Here is a 22412-nt window from a genome sequence, read left to right as displayed (position 1 = left end):
GTTTGAATGCTTTCAGTGCCCAAAAACTCCATCCCCATGGCTAACCATCTCAAAAAAGTCTTTAAGAAAGTCTATTCATTCAGTTCAAAGAAACTCTGAAGATGAGAACAGCAATTTTGGGAAGGTTACAGGTGTGAAGCAAAAATGACTCTCCATAAGTTTTAGAAGGAATTCAAGGTATTAAGGAAGTTGTGAAATTTTTTTGAGGAGGATCTATTAGGCATGATATTCAATGGAGCAAATTTGTGCCAAATGTAAATTTAAAAGATGTATAGGAAAATGGAAAAAGTAGTGGTTGGAGGCAGGCCCGTGCTGGACCCCTTCTTAGGGTGGAGGACGGCCATGGCCAGAGGGTGCCAGCACTAGCAGGGGGGTCCACCGGGGGTACCAAAGATTTCCAGGCTGGAGGGTGCACCAGGATATGGCCTGGTGTCCCGGCAGCCCAGCAAGGCCTGGTTGGAGGAAAGAAATTCGTACGGATTATTATTCTACTGGTGGGAAAAGGCCCCAAAAGACTCAGTAAGGAAATATTAAAGAACAGACTTATTTGGTGAGACTACTAGTTTTTGGAAAATTGTTTCACCAGAACAGATTTAGAACTGTGGGTAGTATATATATTAGTGTTGGTTTTTTTGGTAGCATTGACAACTAATGTCATTCGTGTCAACAAATTACAAATTCTTGGACTGCAAGTGAACAGGAATCCATTTTATGGCCCTGCTGTTAGATCAGATTCAATCAGTACTTCATTTGCATGCTGACCTTCATGCTGCCCTTCATTTTCATGTTGCCTTAGGTAACCTAACACTTCTGCATTATTTATTTATTTGAAAATTATATAACATGTGATGCACTGCATTTCAGTATTGATGTGGCTGAAAAAAGGGAACCATTGCCTTTTGCCCATTCACAATTTTTTCTGCAAAAGAGTGAATTAGATGTCAACCTTCCAGAGGATAGTCCAGAATCTGTCCTGATAGTACTGTCAGAAACTTTGAATCTTGCCAAGGATATCTCTCATGTCCTAGATATTGTTGATGTAAGTATTTCTTTGTGCTTCATTTAGTAATGACTACTACACAGTATGCCATTTTTGTCCCTTTACTAACAAAAATTCAGTTGACTAAATTGTGGTGCTAACATATTTCTTGCATGAAATTATATTTTAATGAATATTTATTTCTTCTTCCAGGAATGGCAACTTGATGGTAATACCAGTATTCTCTTGAAAGAATATTTTACTAATTTTCGTGATAGATTTTTTAATGTTTATCAGCAATTTGGTGTATCTTACCACCACCTGATGAAGAAAAACTCAGCACCCAGTGTAGCAATTGATTTTGATGATCATCCTTCCATTAACGAGAATGAAAACCTAATGGTGCCTAGTGAAACACCAGTGAAAGAAGATATAAGTATTTCTAAAGGAGAGGAAATTGGCTGTGACTATCTTCCCCCTACCGATGTTATTACGGTTCAAACAGTGGAAAGTGAAATCAGTGAAATACATTGGAATAAGAAATGCAAAAAATTAGAGAATTCAATCAAAAATTTAATGAAAGAGAGAGAGAAATTACAGATGTATCTTCAATCTGCAAAGTTAACTGTAATTCAAAAGGAGGAAAACATCATCAAGCTTAATGTAATTATGTATATGTTAATTAAAATATTTTCATCATTGAAGGCAACTATCTTAGTGAATTTTTGAGTGGACTTCAGCAAATGTTTTTATATTAATGCAAATGTTTTTATGTTAATCTAGGAAATTTCAAAGCAGCAAATTGCATTGCTAACGCAACAGGTAGATGAGTCAGTACCAAAATCATTGTATGAGGAAGTGTCCAAACAATATAATGAACTTATCATGAAGCATAGGATGTTTGTCCAAATGAATAATTTTGATGTGAGTACTTTGGTTTTTTAATTTCATTTTAAACTAAATATGGGTACATAAGTATTGAATTTCATTATGTTATAGATAGTTGTACATAAATGTATTCCTCAGTCAATAGATGAGATAGGTCCACTAGGGGTTGTCACATTATCAATCCACATATCTAATAAAGATCCATGGAAGTGGGATATATCTGTCCCAATAATTGAATTTGGTACATCAGCAAAGACGTAAAACCAAGAAAATTCCTGGAAAAGGTCAAAATTCAATAAATATCCCATCCAACTGTAATGACAAAGGATAGAGTAATTGACAGCCAAAGATTGATACTGCAAATTGGTGTGTAAGACCCGAAGTACGGGTGATTAAGAAATAACCAGACTCCAAACACCGATTAATACATATGACGGCAGTTTATTGACTCCAAAAAAATATGGTCACACTACACTGTAACACAGCCAATATATGATACTGTAACAATCAGGTGGCATGCGCACATGACCTTCTCGCCAGTCCTCTCACCGTGGTACTAATGGTACTTTTTTGCGCCCCTTACGTGGCACTCCTCATCCCTCTATCGGCGAGCCCTTAAACCGTCTGCTGGAGACTCGCACAGGGGTGCCACATGGTGCAATGCCCTTTGACCAGCAACTTGGGGTAAACTCTCAAATTGTTGCCTGTATTAACTAGAAACTTATAGCTAGCTTTATATTTTTATCGTGATTTGTATTTGCAAATACATTTCTTTCATGCTGAGATTAAGATCATGTCCATTAGTTTATTCCCTTTTTGCCATATGCATATTCAATTTCTGGTATAAACTTTAATCATCCATTAATATTTTCTGTTGTAGATCATCAGCGAACAGTTGATAAAGCAGCAACAGCAAGAAATAAATGTCTTAAGAAACATTAATGAGAGGCTGGAAGGAGAATTGAAAACCGCCCTGCAAAGGTTATTTGTCTTAGAGGCAGCTCTTTCGAAGGATGAATCATGTGGCCAAGATCAGAATAAGGTGATTAGTCAAATTGTATTTCATTTTATTCAATTTTGTCTCAAAGGATGAAAAGCAAATGCTCTGAAAAACTTACACTTATTAGTAAGACGTACTAATTGTGGGTAATATCATAGTAAAATGTCAATACAGTGAGTCCTCGTTTAACGTCACCTACCGTTCCTGAAAAATGTGACGATAAACGAAATGACGTTAATCGAAGCATAATATCCCATAAAAACAATGTAAAAATTGAATATCGGTTCCTAGACCTCACAATTCCTATGCGAAAAAATTTTACCGTATCATATATTACGATGGGAATGCCAAACTATGGCATAAATACGAGTTCCTGTCTTCATCGACGACAATAGCAGCAGTGACGTAAATCCTTCTCCATTTTTGTATCTTCCCGCATTTGCTGTTCGGCTTTGCGGTCCAATGAATGCTACCAGATGCTACAGACCGGGGATCTGGTGCTCCGGTCCATAGGCCTTACCCTCGCTACGAGAATTTCTTTTCGGACCGGTCAGGAGCGAAATCAAAATGGCGCAAATGAGCGAGGGCGGGCAAACTGGGATTATGAAATCGAAGAGATGGTTTTAATTGCGAATTGAGGTGGGCGGGCGTCGCCTGGGCATCATCATCGCTGAAACATCATCGCAGTAACAGGAACCAAAATTATTGTGAACATCGTTTTCTTGGACATTGTTGTGGAAATGTCTCTGATGCTAAAATTTGCCAAAACCGTAATCGCAATTAACAATACACACCGTTTTACACTTTGAATAGACTGACCGTATTACCGTCCACGAAACAAACAACCTGTAACGCCTGCCAGTTCGCCTTTTTTCTCGCGCGAAATTTAAAATTCGTGACGTTATCGCGAGGCGAAGGGGCGATAAACGAATCACGGTCGTAAAATTTTCGTGTCGTTATCGCGAATTGACGTTAAACGGGGTGACGTAGAACGAGGACTCACTGTACTTAGAATCTGTTTTACATATTCAGCTAAAGTGTTAAAATTCATCTCTTATTGAGACTGGCAGAATTCTTGTGGCCTTAACACCTCAACCTTTGTATGCTTTGTGATATTTTGTGAATTTATACTCACCTCTCTGAAATTTCAAAATATTTTATATTCAGCATTTTCCCAAGTTGCATTTTGAAAGTATTGAAAAAAATTCGAAGATCCATCCCAATACTTGGCATTCCTTTCCCAGTCATACCTAATCACAACCCTCCCTAAGTTTATCTGTGAATTTTCTCTCTTGTTTTATGATTTTAGTGTTCTAAATTTTGTGGATGGCCATCTAATTTTCATGTATGGATGCTGCTAAAATCATAGAGGCTTCAAAAAAGTTCATAGTTTGCCATTTTTAGCACTTCAGCAATGTATCATATGATGGAGCAAGTTAACGTCATTTGTGAATCAAATTTTAATTTTTCAGATTTCTAAACTCCACGGAAAAGTTGCAGAGTTAGAGGCAGAAAAAAAGTTGGATAAAGAAAAAAATAGGAGTGCGGAAGAGCTGAATGAAATCCTTAAAAGTGTGTATAGTAGTTTTTATTGTAATTTCAATTACTTCATTGGTATTTGATTGGAATCTAAAGTCTATCCCTGTACATTGATGGGTGAAAATTCTAATCTGTGGATTCATTCAGTTAATCCTATCCAATCTCTGGCCTAGAGATTTTGTTGAATCTTTATATCCCTGCTCTATCTTAACTGTGGAGGATTTTACTGGTTTGAAATAAACATACTTTCCAACATAATAAGGAAACCTGCAAAACATGTATGTACACCCATGTCTCGTATAGCGCAAGGGATGCATTCCTTGGGGTCTTTGCGCTATACGAATTTGTGTTATACGAGAGCGTTTTAACATTGGGAAGATAGGGATGCGTTCCTGGTAGCATAGGTCTTGGGTATTGAACTTCCTCTAAAACATCTATATTCCCATAAAAAGCCTTAGAAAACATTATTTATATAAGTGTTTATAGTTTAAAACATCTTTAAAGATAGTATGCACGCATTCAAAGACTTTTATTCACGTTAAAAAAATTCTTACGTGCTTTTGAAATTCCCCCCTGTCGTGCGGGTGGGCTAACATCTGCTATCTCAGGGGATCGTAATGCGTTGCCCGCAGTTGACGATTTTTCAAACTTGTCTATAAACAACTATTGTGTCACCCAGGCCCTTTTGTCGCTCATCGAAATGACAGGAAAATGCTACTTTTAATGCCATTTCATAGCTAGGGGAGTTTATGAATGATAAATCATTTTAATTTAAAGTCCTCTGAGCCATTAGCAGCCACGTGAAACAGTCTTTTAATGCCTTGAAACCTGACCCAGGTTTTCCTTCCCTGAAAATGAATGAACGAGATTGCATTCTTTTCCAAAACAATATCGTCTCGTCAACACTAAAAACTGGTCGAGGGGGAAAGGAGCCACTTTCAATCACAGCTTGGAGTTCGTCAGAAAATGTTGCGGTGACTGCGCTATAGCAACACTTGCAGATTCACCTGATATCGCCGCACTGAAAATACCTGCTTGCCGTTTAAATTCTGGAACCAACCGGAGCTTTCACTAAATGTCTCGGAGCGATTACCACTCTCGTCTTTTTGTACTGATTTACTATGAACTTTCCGTATGTGTAGACCGCTTGGTTGAAGTTGGTGCAGCTGAGGTCACTGATGTTTTAACTTCGTCTTTATTCAGAATAAGGCATCGTGAGTTTAAACTTCCGCGCAATATCGCTTTGACGCTCTCCATTTTCAAAGCAATTGACCTCTTTCAATTCCTCTTTTAGGTTTATAGTTTTTCTTGATAAATTCTTGATTTTTCTGCACTCATTCCTATTTTTTGCCATATTCTCTTGGTTTTTAATCTGTATGGCTCTATATCTATATCACCTTCCACTGCTGAACTGTGTTCCTGAGACGCAGAAGGCCTATGACTGCGGGGAGGGAACGAAGCCATTGTGTTTGAGACTCCATAGCAGACCCTTTTCTGTGTTGATGCTATTCATGCGCCACTCGGCCGCCGCACTATTTCTCCCCTGTGAATACCGATGACCTTGAAGGCTTTAGCGTAGACCCTCTACCTGGAAGTCAATCGCCCGATAACCTACGACGGCAAAAATACGTCTCAAACCGTATCGCTGAAAAAAAATCATTTGCACTAGCCCCATGCTTAACCCCTCAACGCCGTCATGCGTACCCAGTACGCGCCCTTTAAATTTCGTATGCCGCCGTCATGCGTACCCAGTACGCTTCCTGACCTACTGTTTATAATATTTTTTCTCCGCCAGATGTTGTATGTTAAATTAAAACTTATTACTCTATCTTTTGAAGAAATGTTTTTCCTTTCCAATAAAATATTCATAGCGGTTTTATGCCTTCAAGATTTTTTAAAAATGCTTCGATAAAATTCCGTTTTAAACCAGCGCCTTGACGACTTCGGTCCAAAAACTCATCGCCTTCTTTCAGCTGTTCTATCATGAAAACTTCCGCCTATTCTGCTATAGAGACGTCTAGAAGAGTCAGCTACTTTAGCTTGAGATACGGCATCTTCTAAGCTCAATGCCATCTCTCCGTCTTCTCCTTGTTTGTCGTCACCTCGAGCCCCAAGTGTGTTTGGTCCGCCTCGTTAGTCCTAAGCGTCCTAAGCGAAGGGGCCATGTGCTTCGCTCTGCATTTATTTTTTTATTTTTTTTCTGGACAGTAATCAACGAAGATAAGATTCCATCTAAACAGTCAGCGTATACCAGGGCCCCTTCGAGATATTTTCTCGTCTCTTGAGGGAGCTTCTAAACCACGAGCTTCAGTCCACCCAGTCCACCAGAGTCATTCATGCTGTGTGGAGTTCGTTCAGGCAGTGTGCTGAAATTCTCATCGGGTGTACATCCTGTGTTTGGTATTTTTTTATAATTGGGGATCCTACGAAATGGGAATAGTATTGAAAGGCAGAAAAGGGACTCGGAAGTCTGTTTGTGTGTTAGGCTATAGTAAAATCATTGGTGGGGTGAATTTCAAGGACCTGTTATTGCATTCGTACGTAATGGAAAGAAAACGCCATTACAAGTGATGCATGAAGTTATTTAGGAGACTATTGAATGAGGCAGTCCTAAATTCATATGTTGTTCACAGGAAAAACACGTATAAAAATTTGACTTATCATTTCGCGTGCCATTGGGCGAGATAATATTTTTGAAATATCCAACGTCATACGAACTGTTTGGACTTGGCCGTCACTCATTACACAATTTAGTAACAAGACTCACAGAAATACATTTCCTAAAGACAATTCCTGCAGCTGGGAAGAAATCAAAGTCTCAAAGGAGGTGTGCAGTTTGTGCGTAACATGGGAAATGAAGAGTTTGCGTGTACTGTTGTGAAAAATGTGCAGTGGGATTATGTTTGGATTGCTTCAAATCATGTCAGAGCAGATTTTCTAAGGTAAATCATTTGAATATTTGGATATTGACGTTTGAAAAATTAGCATGTGATTACCTATATGAAATGATACGGTAATAATGGAACAAAGTCAGAGAAGTGGGCGGAGTGGTAAATTTTCAAGTAGGCGAAACGGGTAATCCTATCGAAAGTATCCAATCTGTTATGAAATTTTCAACCCCAAATAACTAAATTACATCATGTAATTGTATTTTTTAAATGCATGGAATGTTAGAGATCTCGTAGCTTATTCGAAACCAAATAAAAATCTTTCAAAATTGAAAATTTATTCATTAGTTCATAAAAAGAGATACATAAAACAATAAATATTTTTTCCAATCGCTCGAAAAATTATTATATAGTAGCGCATTATAATACGCAAGTCTACAAAAATTTTCAACGATACTGATCGTATATTATGAAAGATATAAATTATTGAATGATAGTATACCAAAAAGGTGAAGATTTTTAAATCTCATCCGGCCGCTGAGATGGGATTTAATTAAATGCCTGCCGCGCTTGAGGGGTTAATTAACGATCTAAATTATTTATTATCATTCTGTTAAGGAGACGAGATAAGTTACTTCGGTAGGCCGGCTATCTGGACCCAATGACGAGTAACACATTTGGCTATTGCACAGCAATGGATTTCGATTAATATATAAACAAAAAAGAAGATTTGAGGCAAGCAATGATATTAATATGCGTAAAATGATAGAAATTTTGTGTGTACTTAGCGCAAGGTCACGTTTTAACACGAGAGCGTTTAAGATTTTTGATTAGGCTACACTGCGTTGCAATGTTTCCCCGAGGAACGAATTTGCGCTTTATCGAAATTGCGCTAATCGAAATTGCGCTATACGAGACATGGGTGTAGATGTGATACACTGCTGACCATAGAGCTGCTGTTACCTATGCACCCATAGCAACCTGCAATTTTTTTGCATTGATCAAGGAAGCTGTTGTCTATGAATGATTGCAAAGAGGATTGTTTCACAAAATGTATTAAAACAAGTATCTTTACAACTGTCATTGAGTACTATGTTCCCTTTCTTGCCGGCTGCCTTCATACTGACTGTGGCTCCAATTCGTTTCTACCTGGCTCCATCCTCTCTCATGTAGACCACTAGCAATTAGCTATTAGTTGAGTTGGAAGCAGCACCATATACTGTCTTTTCAGCAAAATCCACAAGTGGGAACATGAACACCCAACAGCTGTCTTTGTAGCTTTTCACTCGCAGAATTTTGCGATTTATGTGAAATTATAGTGGAAGTGGTCACTAAAAAGAAGGAAAGATTATAGGGAGGAAAAGAGCCTGAAAGAGAAAAGAAAGGAAATTTACTTTGTACTTCGTTCCTCTCTATTTTTATTGACCATAATTTTTATTAATTGACAAAAAATGTCTTTGTCAAGGTGAAAATGAGTGGAGTGGAGAGGTGTTATACAGGATATCAAATGCCAAGTATCATATCAATACCAAATGTAAACAATTTGAATCTTTGTTCCAAGGGCATTGATGGAGAGTGCATGTCAAGAGTAATCTCATTATCAAAATGCACATTTTTGTCAGAATTTATGAGTTCATATCGCCTGAGTACTCAAATTTTAATCTTTTTCCTGAATTTTTAGTCTTTGATACATTTTTACCATTATGAGTGCTTTAATTTTTAAGAATGCTCTGTAGCATGTAAGGTTCATGAAAAAAAACCCTCATCAATTGGGTTAAATAATTCTTGATTCTTTGATGGAACTTAATTTCTGAACACCCTTCTCATTTTTCCCCTGTTGGATTATAATTTTTGTAAATTAAATTTACTTCTAGATACTAAGGGTTTGCATTATTTTGTTCAAGTTTCACTCATGGTATTACTTTTATTTAATTATTAGGTCAGTTGTTGTATATGCAAGGAAATGTGAAGGAGCTTCAGTCCACACTCAAGTCTTTGGAAAAACAGAATCATGAGCTGCAGCTAAAAGAAATACAGCTACAGGATCGGTTTAATACTTTTCTCAACATTTGTAGCCAAGTGAATGGTGTTAGTTTGGCGAATAATAAGTATGAAGGAATGGTACGTATCATGAAATGTTTCACCAAGTTTCAGTGTCTTGGTAAATTTTACCGACTTTGGAAAAGCTCTGATGACTAAACCCTGCCAACTGATGAAAAAAAATATTTTGCCGTATTCAGGGCTGGGCAGTATTTCAAATACAAGTATTTTAAAATACGTATTTGAAATACATTTCGATTTTTATTTGGTATTTCAAATACACGACCTGAATGTACAGCACACTTCCGATTATTCGGGCTAATGATGGGGAGAGATAATCGGGAAACACGGACAAACCAAACTTTCACTTTAATGTCTTGTAATGATCATAATTTACGTGAAACAAACATTATATTATTTGTTATGCAGTATTTTGTTATTTTTGAGTGCTTGCTGGATTCATTGAGAGCTTTCTTCGTCAGTCCGCAGTCTTTTTAGCAGTGATAACATGGTTGCACCCGTAGTATTACTGCTCCATATAAGACCTGGTTTCGAAAACCACGCATCCGTGGCTGCGTGATCATAGATACAGAATAGTGGTTTGCACGAATGCTTCAAAACCACTGCAGGATGTCGGAAACTACACTTTCAGGCACCACGCCACGTAGTCACAGCTTGCCCGGGTTGCAACTGCTGCGGGATGTGTATCCATGATCATGGAGCCTGGTCACATAGTGCGAGGCTTGGAAAACAGGAGCTCGAAGCTCCCGTGAATGCAGCTAGTGCGCAATCACTTTGAGGATTTGAATAGAAATGATAAGTCTGGTTTATCGAAGCATTAAAATGCAGTAATTCCGGTGATTTTGCATATGGTTTCATTTTTTTTACGAAGATCACGGAAAATATTGAGCTAGAGTGAAAATTATGCATGGATAAACTTCAGCCGGATAATCAGGAGTAAGCTGTACCTCATATTTTGTGTTTCAAATACAGATTTATGGTATTTTCCCATTCTAAAATAAAAAATACATTTGTAAAGTACTTTTGAAGCAGCTCTGATAACACTTCTGTAACATTATGCTTCAGAGATTACTTTGTTTTCATTAGAATCATTTTCTTCATACTTTCAACTATGCATAATGTGCTAAGGCAGGTTATTTTTTTAAGATCTTTTAGTTACGGCACAAATGTGTTTTGTATTTTAAAAGATATTTAAAATACTATTTTGTAGTTTGTTTTTCAAATATCCAAGTCAAAGGATTTTTATATTTTGCATATCAAATACATTTAGAGTGGTATTTTTTTTTTATTTCCATTACATTTGGATTGGTATTTTTTATTTTGCATTTCAAATACTCCTCGGCCTGTATTTTTCCCAGTCCTGGCTCTATTGAAGTATACATGCCATACTTTTCCATGTGTAGTCATAATATTTGCCCACAATTTGTGGCAGAAAAATAGTAGGGGTGATTTGAAGCAAAAGTGAATGGCATTGACTACTGCACAAAATCAACTGTGAATTGTGTCCAGTCTAGATTGACCATAGTAACTTTGGGAACCTAATTTATCATAATGCGATTGTATTAATGTAATGGTGATTATGTTATCACATTGATATGGAAAGTTGTTTTTGTTTTAAAAGGGGTGTCAACTTTAATCATGTGGAGAGTGGCCATAACTATGTACATATTTACTTTTTTACTTGGAACTCAATAGTAAACCTTAATAATAATCAAAGCTATAAAATTAGTTGGCATATGAATGCCCAATTCAGAATAGCTTGTAGAATAAATTGATTTTTTTTCATGTGAGGCAGTGGTTAATTCTTAGATTAATGACTTGAGCACCTGAAACACTGTGCTTCGAATGCTTTCAATTAAGAAGTACATAGCACAGTATGTGCAAAAAATGGGTCCTTTTTCCTCTTGCTTAAAAATCTCTCCTTCAAAAGAAACAAAAATTATTAATAACACATGCTGAAGACTTGATAAAAATGTAGAATCTATGGTATTTTTATTGCTTAAAGTGCTGTAGTTGTTGATCTAAGGATTAATCTATTCTTAAGTCAATATCTTACCTGAAGTCTTGATATTTTTTCTGCCCTTCCAATATTTTTTCATAATTAAAGATACACTACATTTGGATTCATGTATGGAAAAATTAATGATGGATTTTTTCTGTGTAAAAAATTGAAGCGGGAGCTATCCATGCCATAGTCATTTCTTGTCTAGACTGCCAGGCCTGGTTTTTGTAGCTTGCCAGATTTTATCGAAAGTGTTTTAGAATATCATTCAGTGATTTTTAAGCATGGAAAAGTGTCCGACGTAGAATGATCTGAATCTGGTAACTTTTTTATTGTGCTTGGTAACAAAATTATATGCATACTTTAATTATGTTGTAGAACTATAAAATACCGTATAAGCTTGTGTAAGAGGCGCACACGTGTAAGAGGCGCACCCCTATTTTGAGGATCGAAGCTAAAAAGAAAAAAAAATTTGCGACATTTTTTTTATCCTATTGTGCGGTGTTGCAGACGTATGCCTGGAATTTCGACAGTTATCGAAATGTCCTCTTTCAGCACTATTTGAAAGAGGAAATTTTGATAACTGCGGCGGCATAAGAGGGAGTAGAAAGAGTTCCGATCCTTTCTTTGCATACGCCATCGCTCTACGTTGCTTGTCCTACTCACGAACAATTTTGTTTAAAAGCTCTCGCAGGAGTATTGAAATAGAATTGCAGCCGTGGAAAATTTTAAGGCAAAACACGACAGGCAAATGGCATGAACTTTCCCAAGAGATTGAACAACAATCGGGGCAATCTCAGCGCCGTAGGATAATAACCACGTCGTAGATTTAAGGCCCCTTGCACACGCACCGATTTTGGACGGCCGGTAAAATATCGGCCGTCCACATTCAAATAGTGAACAATGGGAGAGCATTGGAGCTTGCACACGTACCGACCACACGCCGGCACCGGCAAAATGCCGGTTAGCTGCCGGCTATTGTCACTGTGGATCGCCGACGCCGGCTCAAAAACTTAGCAACGTATCGTTTGACCGGTAAAAATCTGGCGTGTGTGCAAGCATCGCTTCGCCGGTAAAATATCGGCCAATATTTTACCGGCCGTCCAAAATCGGTGTGTGTGCAAGGGGCCTAACGGAACTACACTCGGCTCTCCATCAGCTAATGCCTCTGCCGTTTTTTTCCTTTCCGAGGCTCCACAGGAAAATATCAAGTTACAGGGGAACAATGGAAACGTGTTTCATCCCTACCCCATTCCACCAACTGACCTTTTTCGGTCTACCAGGTTCAATTCCCCGAGTTTCTGGAGGTCAAATGCTACGTGAGTCACCTTCTGAGCTCGAAGGTATCTCGATATCTTTCAGCAATTGTATGACACGCGCAAGTTTCTAAAAAGAATTAGACCTAACGCCACGTATATCTTACAGCATTTAAGTTTTTTGAGCTCTAATTGATTGACACAAAGATTTATAGCTAAAATAAGGCTACTAATATTCAACATAGTCCAAACAGCACAATTTCGGAAGAAACAAGCGTAGCATAAGCGCATTCAAACAAGACGAGACGGACTGGAAACTCAGGCAACGCAAACTGCGTATATCACATTGCTGCGCCTTCGCCCCTTCGCTTTAAAGGCAACGACGTCACACGCAAGATCAGACGTATTCTTCCCTTGCTCCTTCGCTCGTAGCTTTAAATACGGAGGGGAGGGAGCCCTCTTCCCCTCGACCTCTCCTTCAGCGCTCTTCACTTATAAGCATTTCTGATTTCTTCTATCCACCATTAAGTCCAACAATGAGCACACTCGTTCGAATTTTTTCAACCGCAGGTTTTGACACCAATATTACTATATGCAGTAGAAATGCCGCGGGATGCCCACTCTTGGCAATAAATTTAGCGCGCGCTCCGGAGCGAATCACCCCGCGCGATCTTTTCAATGTTCACCTCTGGGGTACCGACGTGACGGCGCGATGCTTGCAAGAAATTCAAACAGGAGCATTTTAAAAATACGTCACTAAGGGAGAAACTCCCCTGCCTGCCGCTTGATTTTGACCCAGGGTTTCAGATGACTGACTCACGCTGAAAACCAAGGCCACTCAGTTCCCCTTGAACTTGCAACCGGTGAAGGGCAGGGGGGGAAGATAAGAAGTTTGTGTAAGAGGCGCACCCCCAATCGGCTGCTATATCTGGGAAAAAAGGTGCGCCTCTTACACGCGCTTATACGGTACTCAATTGTTATATCTCACCCACTCAATGATGATGTTTTTATTTCTTAGTGCAACACAGACCTGTTGCTCAATTTCATCAGATCAATGTCATATTTAGTTCAAGATGGGTTGGTTCCGGTACCCAGTTGTTGCCACACCCGGTTCTTTACCTGTGAAACCGGTATCGAGAACTAATCACATAAAGTCAGTACTATGGAACCGGCTGGGAACAGTGGCAAAGATTTGAATTTGGCACCCAAAGCCGAAATGGTCTGCAGCGTATTCAAGGCCATAGCCAGTGTCTTGCACGAGATTCTTTCAGTTTTCTTTCATAACTTAAATACTGCATTGTAAGAGAGCATTATTGACAATTCGTTTAAACTCTATTATATGTACAGCGAGTCCTCGTTTAGCGTTGTCGATTCGTTCCTGAAAAACTCGACGTTAAGCGAAACAACGTTAAATGATGCATGTTTCCCATAAGAATCAATGTAAAAAATTTGAATTGATTCATAACAATCCATTTCTTCGTAAAAAAAATCAAGAATTTTCCAGGCGAGAATCCAAGAAGGCCAATTATCAGAGCCGTAACTTTTAAGCAGACTTCATGACCAATCGGGAGACACCTGAACCAGGCCAAAGATATGCATTAGAAGGCCAAAATGAAAAAAAAATCTGACACTCGGAAGCACGAGGATGGAGGGCGAGTCACTTTTCGTGATGATATGTATTCTTTAAACCGGCGGAAATCATGAGAAACATTCATTACCGATTATTCACTTCAGCATGATAACGATTCATGCACAGCGCAATGATAAAAGGTTGGGAATAAGGCATTATTAAATGAAATATACAAACTAAATTAAGAAAGTATTTTAATGGCGAAACATCAATATTTTCAGTTACAGAAAAAATTTTAATTGTAAAAACGCGACCTGAAAACCTAAAACTCGACCAATCTCTCCAGCAGTTGCACCTTCTTTAATTCTTTTAATAATATCAAGTTTTTGTTCTAATATCGCCATTTTTTTCTTTGCATCTGAAGAACCACCAGGATAGCCACTCCTCTTCGTGGACATTTTTTTCGTTGGAATCAGTAAAATATACGGATAGTGGGTAAATGAGGTGATAATTATTTGCTCAGATGCATATTTAACATACGCTACCCACGCCAACCTTTTCTGTCGAACAAAAATTATCAATCACATTAATATAGTAATATTTACTATACATCAGATGCACTTGCGTCGTATTCCCCATTCATTTTTTTTTCGTCGCGCATAATTTGAACAATGTTATGGCGAAGCAATAACGACGTTAAATGATCATGGGTTTCAATTTTTGGACAACGTTATCGTGAAACAACGTTAAACGGGATGACGTTAAATGAGGACACACTGTAAGTTCAATCTACTTTTCGTTACTGCGATATAACGATGTCATCAGATGGCAATAAAGGCCACCTCATACTTGAGCAGCCGCCATGCATGACTAAATGACAATGCACCAGAGTGACCTGAGGAGCAGCGCTGCAACCTTTTCAGCGGTTGGCAAACATGGTGGCAGCCGAACACCTTTTTGTGTCTCGCCATAGGACATGGTGGCTGACACCTAATAAGTTTCAACTTTCTATTTGGTTGCTTTGACAAAACTGGGCTATGTTAACACGAAACAGTCGAAATATATTTTCATTAACATTGGCAAGAGTTCGTCTTTGCTTCTGCATTTACTGCACATTTTTTTATCATCATCAGATGACAATAACTTTATGAAAATTTTTAATGCGTATATTTTGACCACTTGTAGCTCTAAAAGTTGGTGCTCATTATAATTACTCCGAAAGTAATTCATAATTGTGATTATTTGATTTGCTGTGACTGGCAATGAAAAAAGGATTAAAAAACGCTTATATTACTTTCCGATTGCATGGCATCCAACTTTTTTTCTTATGAGAGTTGCTTGCTAACACCTGCATTTAAGGGTTCCTCAGTTTGTTGCTTTCACCATCTTTGTAAAATTTCTGTGGCCAACTTTTTGCCGGCCGCCATCCATGGCACAGTGCCACGGGCTGCTGTGATCACCATGGCGCCCATTTAAATCGCGCCGGGCAATGTACTGTCTAAGGCATGAAAAACACTCAATGCTACATTGAGGCCACTTTCAGACAAAATGACTTTACGCCAGCTGCTGTTCACATGAAATTCAGCCGACAAGACAACTCTGCAACGTGCCGTGAACGGTAGCCAGCGGAAAATCATTTCATCCGAGAGCGGTCATAGGTGTATGCACAGCAGTGGACTCATCTACTGGGCAGGCTAAGCCGTGGCCACTCAGCTTATCATAGGTGTCGCTTTATGGGTGTGTTAAGCAATATGTATAGTGTTTATGTTTTAAGAACTGACAGTGAGACATGCAAATAAGTTGTCAATTAAAGTAAGAATTTCAGCTATATCACGGAGTGCAGAGTATATTTTGAACTGACTCACAACTTACAACAAATTAATGGATAATGTCGTCAGAAATTGGGGGACTTTCAACATTGATCTGTTTATTAGGAATAGACTCCCAATAACTTCTGTATATTTTTATTCTGGCACTAAAGAGTGTTTTAACTCATAGTTTGTCTTTCATTTATTACATGCAGGAAATAAGGGAGAACAATATAAAACTGAAAGAAGTGGAAACAGTGGAAAGAAGGGTTGAGTCTCTTCAGAATATTGTTTCCAGTAAGGATGCTGAAATTGAGATGCTAAGGAAACAGCTTATGCTGCTCCAGAATGATGATAAAATACTGTCTGGTGTGTGTTTGAATGTGTGTAATTGTGTTTATTTTCTATTCTGAGTCATATAGCTAATGATATTTTGTCTCAGCCACTTAAATTTTTTATTGTATTTTAAAACTTCAATGATACACTATTAATGAATACTTATTAAGTCTATTTTTTGTGGAGTATGGTTCTTTCTTTATTCTTTCTTCTTCTCTGTTTTTTTCAAAACTTAATACTAGTTTCATTTGTGGAGTAATTTTCATCATGTAGATAATATATCATAGATTGTATACCCTGCATTACAAATGGTTTTATTTTTACAAATGCATTGGTTTAAAAAATAGGTCAATGCCCCAATCAGTAAATTCAATGGAAAGGATAACTTGTTTACAGTAGAATCAGCATTTTTGCTTGTTCAGATATGCTCAAAAAAGTGTAAATTTTGGATGAATTCAAAACAATTCACTTTTTAGAGGACCTGAAAACATTGGTAAGAAGTGAGAAAGGATAAATTTGCAAAATTTATGAAAAGGGTTCTGTGTGTGTTTTCCTATTTGATGAGTTTCAATTCAGAAATGCTTTCATGACAGTTCTGCTTTGAAATTCCACTTCTTCTGATCAATTGAATTCCCCTTGAATTCGGAACTGCTTTGATGCTGACGGTATCTTACTATTAGAAGTCAAGTGGTTAAAAAATGTTCTTTATTTTGCATGTGAAGTTGTGGCTGTAAGCCATTAAAGTAAAATTAAAAAGACTTTGCATTGAGCAAGAATATTTTTGGATTCAAATCTTATTGATAATCATTTCTTTCCAAGGTGATCAAATTTGGTTAAAAACTTTAGTAAATATATTTACTTATGATAAAGAAATTAGTTGGAATTCAATTTGGTTTAATTACAAACTACAATCCTTCGTTCCTACACCAGGAGCGTGAATCACTCATTCTAAAAATATTTATTTTTTTAGTTACAACCGGTGGTGACCTCAATCATGTTCAAAATATCATTGCCATGTGTGATGATAAAATAAAATTTCTTGAGCATGAAGTGGAAAATTTGAACACAGACAATGTGGAGCTGAAGCACACACTACTGAGGAAAGATGTTGAAAAAGTTAACTTCAAGAAAATCATGGTTGCATACTGCAGGTAATATGCTAAGATTTTGATGATTGGCTCTTTCATCAAAATAAGTTCTTTTATTTTGAAGTAATAATGTAATCTATGAGTAGCTTTTCTAGTCTCTTCTATGCTTTCATCATTGTGAAGGGGGCATTTCTCCTACAGTGATGTAGGAATTCTCTCACATTTTTCCAAAGTGTAAGGCTGAACTTTAACATGATATGCAACTTCTGTGGATTTTGTATTCGGAAACTTAAGCTTGCATTCTGGCAATGGATTATGGAGGAATTTTTTTGTGGGGCTTAAAATGGATTATGTTTTAAAAGCTTTGATGCATCATACTGTTATACATAAAGTGGGGTATAGATCATTTGCTGGAAAATGATCTATTTTCTTCCAAAATTGGTTTTCTCTTTCAAAGGAAATACACCCATGTCTCGTATAGCGCAATTTCGATATAGCGCAAATTCGTTCCTCGGGGAAACATTGCAACGCAGTGTAGCCTAATCAAAAATCTTAAACGCTCTCGTGATAAAACGTGAACTTGCGCTAAGTACACACGAAATTTCTATCAATTTACGCATATTAATATTATTTCTTGCCTCAAATCTTCTTTTTTGTTTATAAATTAATCGAAATTCATTGCTGCGCAATTGCCAAAAGTATTACTCGTCATTGGGTCTAGATAGCCGGCCTACCGAAGATTTATCTCGTCTCCTTAACAGAATGATAATAAATAATTTAGATCGTTTATTAAGCGTGGGGCTAGTGGAAAAGAGTTTTTTTTTCAGCAATACGGTTTGAGACGCATTTTTGCCGTCGTAGGTTACCGGGCGATTGCCTTCCAGGTAGAGAGTCTACACTAAAGCCTTCAAGGTCATCGGTATTCACGGGGGAGAAATGGAGCGGTGACGGAGTTACGCATGAATAGCATCAACACATAAAAGGATCCGCTATAGTGTCTCAAACACAATGGCTTCGTCCCCTCCCCGCAGTCATAGCCCTTCTGTGTCTCAGGAATACAGTTCAGCAGAAGGAGGTGATTTATATAGAGCCATACAGGGTAACAACCAAGAGAATATGGCAAAAAATAGGAATGCGTGTAGAAAAATCAAGAATTTATCAAGAAAAACCATTAACCTAGAAGAGGACTTGAGAGAGGTCAATTGCTTTGAAAATGGAGAGCGTCAAAGCGATATTGCGCGGAAGTTTAAACTCACGATGCCTTATTCTGAATAAAGACGAAGCTAAAATATCAGTGACCTCAGCCGCACCAACTTCAACCAAGCGGTCTACACATACAGAAAGTTCATGGTGAATCAGTACAAAAAGACGAGAGTGGTAATCGCTCCGAGACATTAAGTGAAAGCTCCGGTTGGTTCCAGAATTTAAACGGCAAGCAGGTATTTTCAGTGCGGCGATATCAGGTGAATCTGCAAGTGTTGATAGCGCAGCCACCACAACATTTTCTGATGAACTCCAAGCTGTTATTGAAAGTGGCTCCTTTCCCCCTCAACTAGTTTCAAGTGTTGATGAGACGATATTCTTTTGGAAAAGAATGCATTCTCGTTCATTCATTTTCAGGGAAGGAAAACCTGGGTCAGGTTTCAAGGCATTTAAAGACTGTTTCACGTAGCTGCTAATGACTCGGAGGACTTCAAATTAAAATGATTAATCATTCATAAACTCCGCTAGCTATGAAATGGCATTTAAAGTAGCATTTTCCTGTCATTTCGATGAGCGACAAAAGGGCCTGGGTGACACAATAGTTGTTTTTAGACTAGTTTGAAAAATCATCAACTGCCGGCAACGCATTACGATCCCCTGAGATAGCAGATGTTAGCCCACCCGCACGACAGGATGGAATTTCGAAAGCACGTAAGAATTTTTTTTAACGTGAATAAAAGTCTTTGAATGCGTGAATACTATCTTTAAAGATGTTTTAAACTATAAATATTTATAGAAATAATGTTTCCTAAGGCTTTTTATGGGAATATAGATGTTTTAGAGGAAATTCAATACCCAAGACCTATGCTACCAGGAACGCATCCCTATCTTCCCTATGTTAAAACGCTCTCGTATAACGCAAATTCGTATAGCGCAAAGACCCCAAGGAACGCATCCCTTGCGCTATACGAGACATGGGTGTACAGTGAACTCTTGATTATCTGGCTCCCAATCATTCGGTTAATGGACTATTGGGGCTATTGTTCTCCTCTGGGGAAATAAAATTTTGAAGAATATTCTGAAGGTAACAATGATAAAACACTAAAGAAGTTCAATATATCTCAATAAAATTAACTAAAATGTATGTAAAAATACATATCCTAAACATTTTCTACATTACACAGTCTTTATTTCAACCACCTTTTTTATATACTCAATAACCCATTCTTTTCAATTACACCCATGCCTCGCTTAGCACTAGGGATGCGTTCCTTGGGGTCTGTGCGCTATACGAATTTGCGTAGTATGAGAGCATTTTAACATAGGGAAGATAGGGATGCGTTCGCACTAGTATAAATGTTGGGTATCGAATTTCCTATTAACCATATCTATTCCTATTAATAGCCTTAGAAGACCTTATTTATGTAAATATGTATATATTAAAATATCTTTAAAGATAGTAGGCACACATTAAAAGACTTTTTTAGCATTAAAATATATTTGTACGTGGTTTTGAAATTCCCACCTTTTGAGCGGGTGGCCTAATATCCAGGAAAAATGCACACTATCTCATAAACAAACCCCTTGTCAGGGATTCGTAATGCATTGATGGCAGTTGACGAATTTTAAAACCAGTCTTTAAAAAATTCTTGTGTCACCCAGGCCCTTTTGTTGCTCATCCAAATGACAGACAAATACTACTTTGAATATCAATTCGTTGCTCGAGGAGTTTGTGAATGATAAATCATAACTGGCTTTAATTTGAAGTCCTCTGAGGCAATAGCATCATAGGCAGCAATGTGAAACGATTTTTAAGTGCTTTGAAACCCAACTCAGGTTTTTCTTCCCTGAAAATGAATGAACAACATTGCACTCTCTTCTTTCACTTCTTTCTTCAAAACAATTCCGTCTTGTCAAAATTAAAAACTAGTTGAGGGGGAAAGGAGCCACTCTCAATCACAGATTGGAGCTCATTAGAAAATGTTTCGGCAACTATGCTATCAGCACTTGCAGATTCACCTGATATCTTAGCACTAAAACAACAGCTTAAGTTTAAAATTCTGGTACCAACCGGAGCTTCCACATGTCTCGAAGAAATCACCACCCTCATCTTCTCTAATAGATTCAAATAAAGCCACAGCCTTTGCAAAAGTAACTGCCTATGATAGAGGAACATCATTCATCCATTTATTAGAAATCCAGGTAATTAGAAGTCTTTCCATTTTTTCCAGCAATGAACATCACGTACATATTGACTGCTTGGCTGAAGTTGGTGCGGCTGTCAATGACATTTTAACCTTTCACCTTCAATTTCTCTTCTTGTTTTACGCCTTTCCTTGATAACTTCTTTACTTTTCTATCCCATTCCTATTTTTTGCCATTGTTCACTTGATTTCCCCGAGGAACGAATTTGCGCTTTATCAAAATTGCTGTAATCGAAATTGCTTCAAGCGAGGCATGGGTTGATAGTAGAGATGGGTCGGTTCCAGTACCCAATTCTTGGTACTGCCGGTTCTTGGCCTGTGGAGAATTGATTGCCTAAAGTCAGTACTTTGGAACTAGCTCGGAACGGTGGCAAGGATTTGAATTTGTAACCCAAAGCAGAAATGGTTTGCAGCATATTCAAGGCCAAAAAGTGAAAAAAATAGATTAAAAAACGTGTGTATTACTTTACAATTGCATAGCGTCCATGGTTTTTTTCTTTTGAGAGTTGCTCGTTAACACGTGCATTTAAGGGTTCTTCAGTTTGTCGCTCTCGCCTGCATTGTAACATTTCTGTAGCCATGGCATCTTTCAAATGTGCTGACTTTTTGCCTTCCGCCATCCACAGCACAGCTCCCTTCTTTTAACTTGCCATAGGTCTCAATGGATGTCTTTAAACAAGTCGAATCGAGCCATTGAGGGCACAACGCCTATTTCAATCCGGCCCGGCGATGTGTAGTCTACAGTGTGAAATACCAACAATGCTACATTGAGGCTGCTTTCAGCCAAGTTGACTTTTTGCTGGCCGCCGTTCACGTGAAATTCAGGGAGCTTTCAGATGAGACAACCCTCTGCAACGTCGTGTGCCGTGCTGTGAATGGCAGCCTGCAGAAAATCGTTTAGTCTGAAAGAGGTTTTACGATTGAATCATGTATATATACATTAATTCTTTGACATAGGAGTAAGATTCATTCCGAGAGCTTGTTCATAGGTTGATAAAACTATGCAAGTCATCTAAAAGTGGGGTTATCCTGCAGAATGCACCACCGCATTACAATTTTGCGTTAGCTCACGCCGCTCAATTTATCCATGATGTCGCTGTACCGGCGTGTTGAGCAGTTTATAGTTAAGGTTATAAGAACTGTGATGGTGAGGCATGTGAATAAGTTGTCAATTAAGGTAACAATTTAAGCTACATCGCAGATTACAGAATATCTTTTGAACTGACTCACAAGTTGCAACAAACTAACAGATGATATTGTCAGAATTTAGGGGAGTTTCACTATTGATTTTGATGGTATGCTGTATGTAAAATGTGCTCCCAGCATATTTCGTGCAGCCTTCAAAGTCAAATTGACCACTACTGTTTACAGTGAATGCCTGTTCAGTACTGCAGGCTATATTTCTGCCAAAAAAGAATAGATTAGACTCAGATAGGGTAAAAAAGTTGAATTTTTAAAAATCCAGATCTGGAGGAACAACCAATGGATGCCTTTCTTTACAGAGCTTTCCTGCTAATTTAAATCTTTACTGAAATTCTTTTCATTCACTTCTTGTGGTTTTTCATTTAAATTTGCAATTAATTCAGATGA

The 22412-nt window shown here is 37.9% G+C and overlaps 1 protein-coding gene across 2 annotated transcripts in view; it reads left to right on the top strand.

The window, feature by feature from the left end:
* Positions 1 to 22412, top strand: part of LOC124171691 (centrosomal protein of 290 kDa-like) — a 71923-nt gene that overhangs the window by 26394 nt on the left and 23117 nt on the right. For both annotated transcript variants that reach the window (XM_046550946.1, XM_046550945.1), the window contains exons 14-21: positions 865 to 1039; positions 1193 to 1642; positions 1763 to 1903; positions 2748 to 2909; positions 4340 to 4439; positions 9234 to 9415; positions 16207 to 16360; positions 17298 to 17478. In XM_046550946.1, the coding sequence (XP_046406902.1) occupies positions 865 to 1039; positions 1193 to 1642; positions 1763 to 1903; positions 2748 to 2909; positions 4340 to 4439; positions 9234 to 9415; positions 16207 to 16360; positions 17298 to 17478 (1545 nt within the window). The remainder of the gene's footprint in view (positions 1 to 864; positions 1040 to 1192; positions 1643 to 1762; positions 1904 to 2747; positions 2910 to 4339; positions 4440 to 9233; positions 9416 to 16206; positions 16361 to 17297; positions 17479 to 22412) is intronic.

This window comes from Ischnura elegans, chromosome X, assembly GCF_921293095.1.
Source record: "Ischnura elegans chromosome X, ioIscEleg1.1, whole genome shotgun sequence".
Classification (NCBI taxonomy): domain Eukaryota; kingdom Metazoa; phylum Arthropoda; class Insecta; order Odonata; family Coenagrionidae; genus Ischnura; species Ischnura elegans.
The sequence above is the reverse complement of the archived record's forward strand: the minus strand, read 5'-3'. Positions and strand labels throughout refer to the sequence as shown.